General features: G+C 57.7%; 1 protein-coding gene across 1 annotated transcript; it reads right to left on the reverse strand.

Moving 5' to 3' along the window:
* Window positions 1-692: 692 nt before the first annotated feature.
* LOC123988916 lies at window positions 693-1,958 on the reverse strand. The gene has a single exon (XM_046289674.1). The coding sequence runs from the start codon at window positions 1,956-1,958 to the stop codon at window positions 693-695; it is 1,266 nt and encodes a 421-aa protein (XP_046145630.1).
* Between the last annotated feature and the right edge of the window lie 833 nt (window positions 1,959-2,791).

Genomic DNA, 2,791 nt, shown 5'->3' on the forward strand with positions numbered 1-2,791 from the left:
AGGAAAGGATGTTGTTCCACGGTGGCAACGTGGGTAACCTTAGGTCTTTCTTCTAAGGCTGCGTCTGGATGAGGAGTTGATTGCCTCGTCGGCCACTCGTGAGGAGGCGCCCTTAACCAGTCCGGTCCAGTCCACCAGAGGGTATGAGCCTTCAATTGGGTCGGTGTCAGACCTCGAGATGCGCAGTCCGCGGGGTTGTCGCGCCCTGAGATGAATTTCCAGCGAGCGCCGGGTAAGGCGTCTTGAATTGCCCCGACTCTATTCCGCACAAACTCCTTCCATCTCGAGGGATGATGACTGATCCAAGTCAGCGCGACAGCAGAGTCCATCCAGAGGTGCACCGGTGCCGAGGAAAGCTCGAGGGTATTCCGTACATACTGTGCGAGCCTTGCGAGCAGGAGAGCGGCCGTCAACTCTAACCGAGGGATGGTAAGTCTCTTGAGGGGCGCCACCTTGGTCTTGGCGCAGACTAGCCACAGGGTTGCCGACGATGTGGAGGACGAAATCCGAAGGTATACAACTGCAGCCAGCGCATGTTGTGAGGCGTCCGAGAATCCGTGAATCTCAACTCGACCCTCCGGGGTGAGATTGAGCCACCGAGGAATGTGGAGGTCCGAGAGGTCCTGTAGTTCTGTTCTGAAGGTTGTCCAACGGAGAGCTGTGGAGGGAGGAAGTGGTTCGTCCCATCCAAGCTATTCAAGCCACAGCTCCTGGAGGAGAATCTTCGCTCGTATCGTGAGGGGTGCGAGGAATCCGAGCGGATCAAACAGACGTGCGACTTCCGAGAGGATGGTTCGTTTCGTCACTGCATCTCGAAAGGTGCGTGCAGCGGAAAACCAGAAGTGATCCGCTAGAGGTTGCCAAGATAAGCCCAGAATCCTTGTGGGGAGATCGGAGAAATCCATGGTCGAGCTTGAGGTGTCGCCGTCTCCGGAGATAACCTTGAGGAGCTCTGGAAAATTGCTGGACCATTTTTGAAGAGGAAACCCGCCCGCCCTGCAGAGCTGAGTCAGCTGAACCGCGACTTCCTCGGCTTCCTTGACTGTGTCGCCTCCTCCGAGAATGTCATCCACATAGCGACCCTTGAGAAGTGGAGGCACAGCGAGGGGGTGCCGGTGACCTTCATCGTGCACGAGTTGCAGCAGCGCACTTGCCGCCAAGAAAGGAGCTGATCGCGTACCGTAGGTGACCGTGGTCAATTGGTAGCTGACCGTCTTCCCTTGAGGGTCCGACCAGAGGATACGTTGAAGGTCCCAATCAGCTGGATGTACAGCGACCTGCCGAAACATCTTTACGATGTCCGTGGTGAACACATACCGGAACCGTCTAAACCGCAAGAGGACGTCCGAAATATCTAATTGCAGTTTCGCACCTGTATGCATGAGGTCGTTGAGAGAAGTCCCGGATGAGGTGGCACTGGAGCCGTTGAATACGACCCTCAGTTTCGGCTGCGAACCCTTAGAGGTTAAAACCCCGTGATGTGGGAGGTAAAAGATCGTGGAGGTGCCCAAGGAGGATTCCGAGGCTGGTTGCATATGTCCGAGGTCTTCGTACTCCTGCAGAAACTCCTTGTAGAGGCGTCCGTACGCCTGATTGGCCGTGCAGCGCCGTTGAATCCGTCTAAGACCTCGAAGAGCCGTCTCGTAAGAGTCCCCGAGGTTAGTCCGAGGTCCCAGGAGAGGGAGTCGCACCACGTAGCGACCGGAGGAGTCTCGAGAATGGGTGCGAGAGAAGTGTGCCTCGCATTCTTGCTCTTCCGGAGTGAGGGCTAGCGAGGGTTTCGAAGGAACCTCTTCTTGCATCCAAAATTTAGTGAGGAGTTCGTGGAGCTCATGATCAGCTGCTCCGTGGAGAGCTACCTTCTCTCCGTGAGGCGGTCCGGCAACGAGGGGTCCGAGAACTACCCATCCGAAGATTGTAGCGAGGGCGATCTGCGAGGTCTGGTCAGCCTTGACCATTTCCGGCAAGAGGAGCCGGCCGAACACATCGGCTCCCAGGATGATATCGATGGGACCGGGAATGAGGAAGTCCGGATCAGAAAGTTGCAATCCTGAAAGATGAGGTAACCGGGTTGAGGAGGCCTGTACCGACGGAAGCGTGGCGGTGACCCGAGGCAGAACGTGGGCCTCGACGGGGAGTGAATTGTCCGAATGGAGAGCCCGTAGGTTGATGGATACCACTCCTCGCGTCCGTCCTGAACTCCGCCCTCCGATGCCCAGGAGGGGTAACTGAGGTGGTCTCTTACATAGTTGAAGGAGAGAAACTAACCTTTCAGAGATGAACGAGAGTTCCGAACCGGAGTCCAGGAGCATTCTAACCGGATGCGTCCGTCCATGAGGTGCGACGAGGAGAGCTCTGGAGGTGGCGAGGAGTACCGTAGATTGGAGGAGTGCCGATGGCGGTTGTTCGTCCTGGGGGAGTCATTCAGAGTGCGGTGGGGAGGCGTCATCCAGGTGGTGATCCGCCGAGGAGCCTGGATCTTCAACTGAGGCTTCCTTCACTGCGGTGTCCACGGCAGCTTGGTTGACGGCAGCGTGGTGGGCCGCGGCCCGAGGGACAGCCGGAACAGGGGTACCTGAGGGAATCCCTGGCCACCCACTGTCCTTTGGACGGTCTTCCATAGGGTGAGCCGGGACGTGGATAAGGGTGTGGTGCTTGTTGCCACACGTGCGGCACCGTCGTTCACTGCGGCAGTTCAGAGCACCGTGCCGGCCGAGACAGTTATAACAGAGGCGATATTGAACGGCCACCTTGCGGCGTTCCATCACCGGGAGGCCGAGGAAGTCCGGGC

This window comes from Osmia bicornis, unplaced genomic scaffold (genome assembly GCF_907164935.1).
Source record: "Osmia bicornis bicornis unplaced genomic scaffold, iOsmBic2.1, whole genome shotgun sequence".
Classification (NCBI taxonomy): Eukaryota; Metazoa; Arthropoda; class Insecta; order Hymenoptera; family Megachilidae; genus Osmia; species Osmia bicornis.

Coding starts and splice junctions, on each gene's coding strand:
- LOC123988916 (XM_046289674.1), bottom strand. CDS start 1,958: ATGGTCAAGGCTGACCAGACCTCGCAGATCGCCCTCGCTACAATCTTC.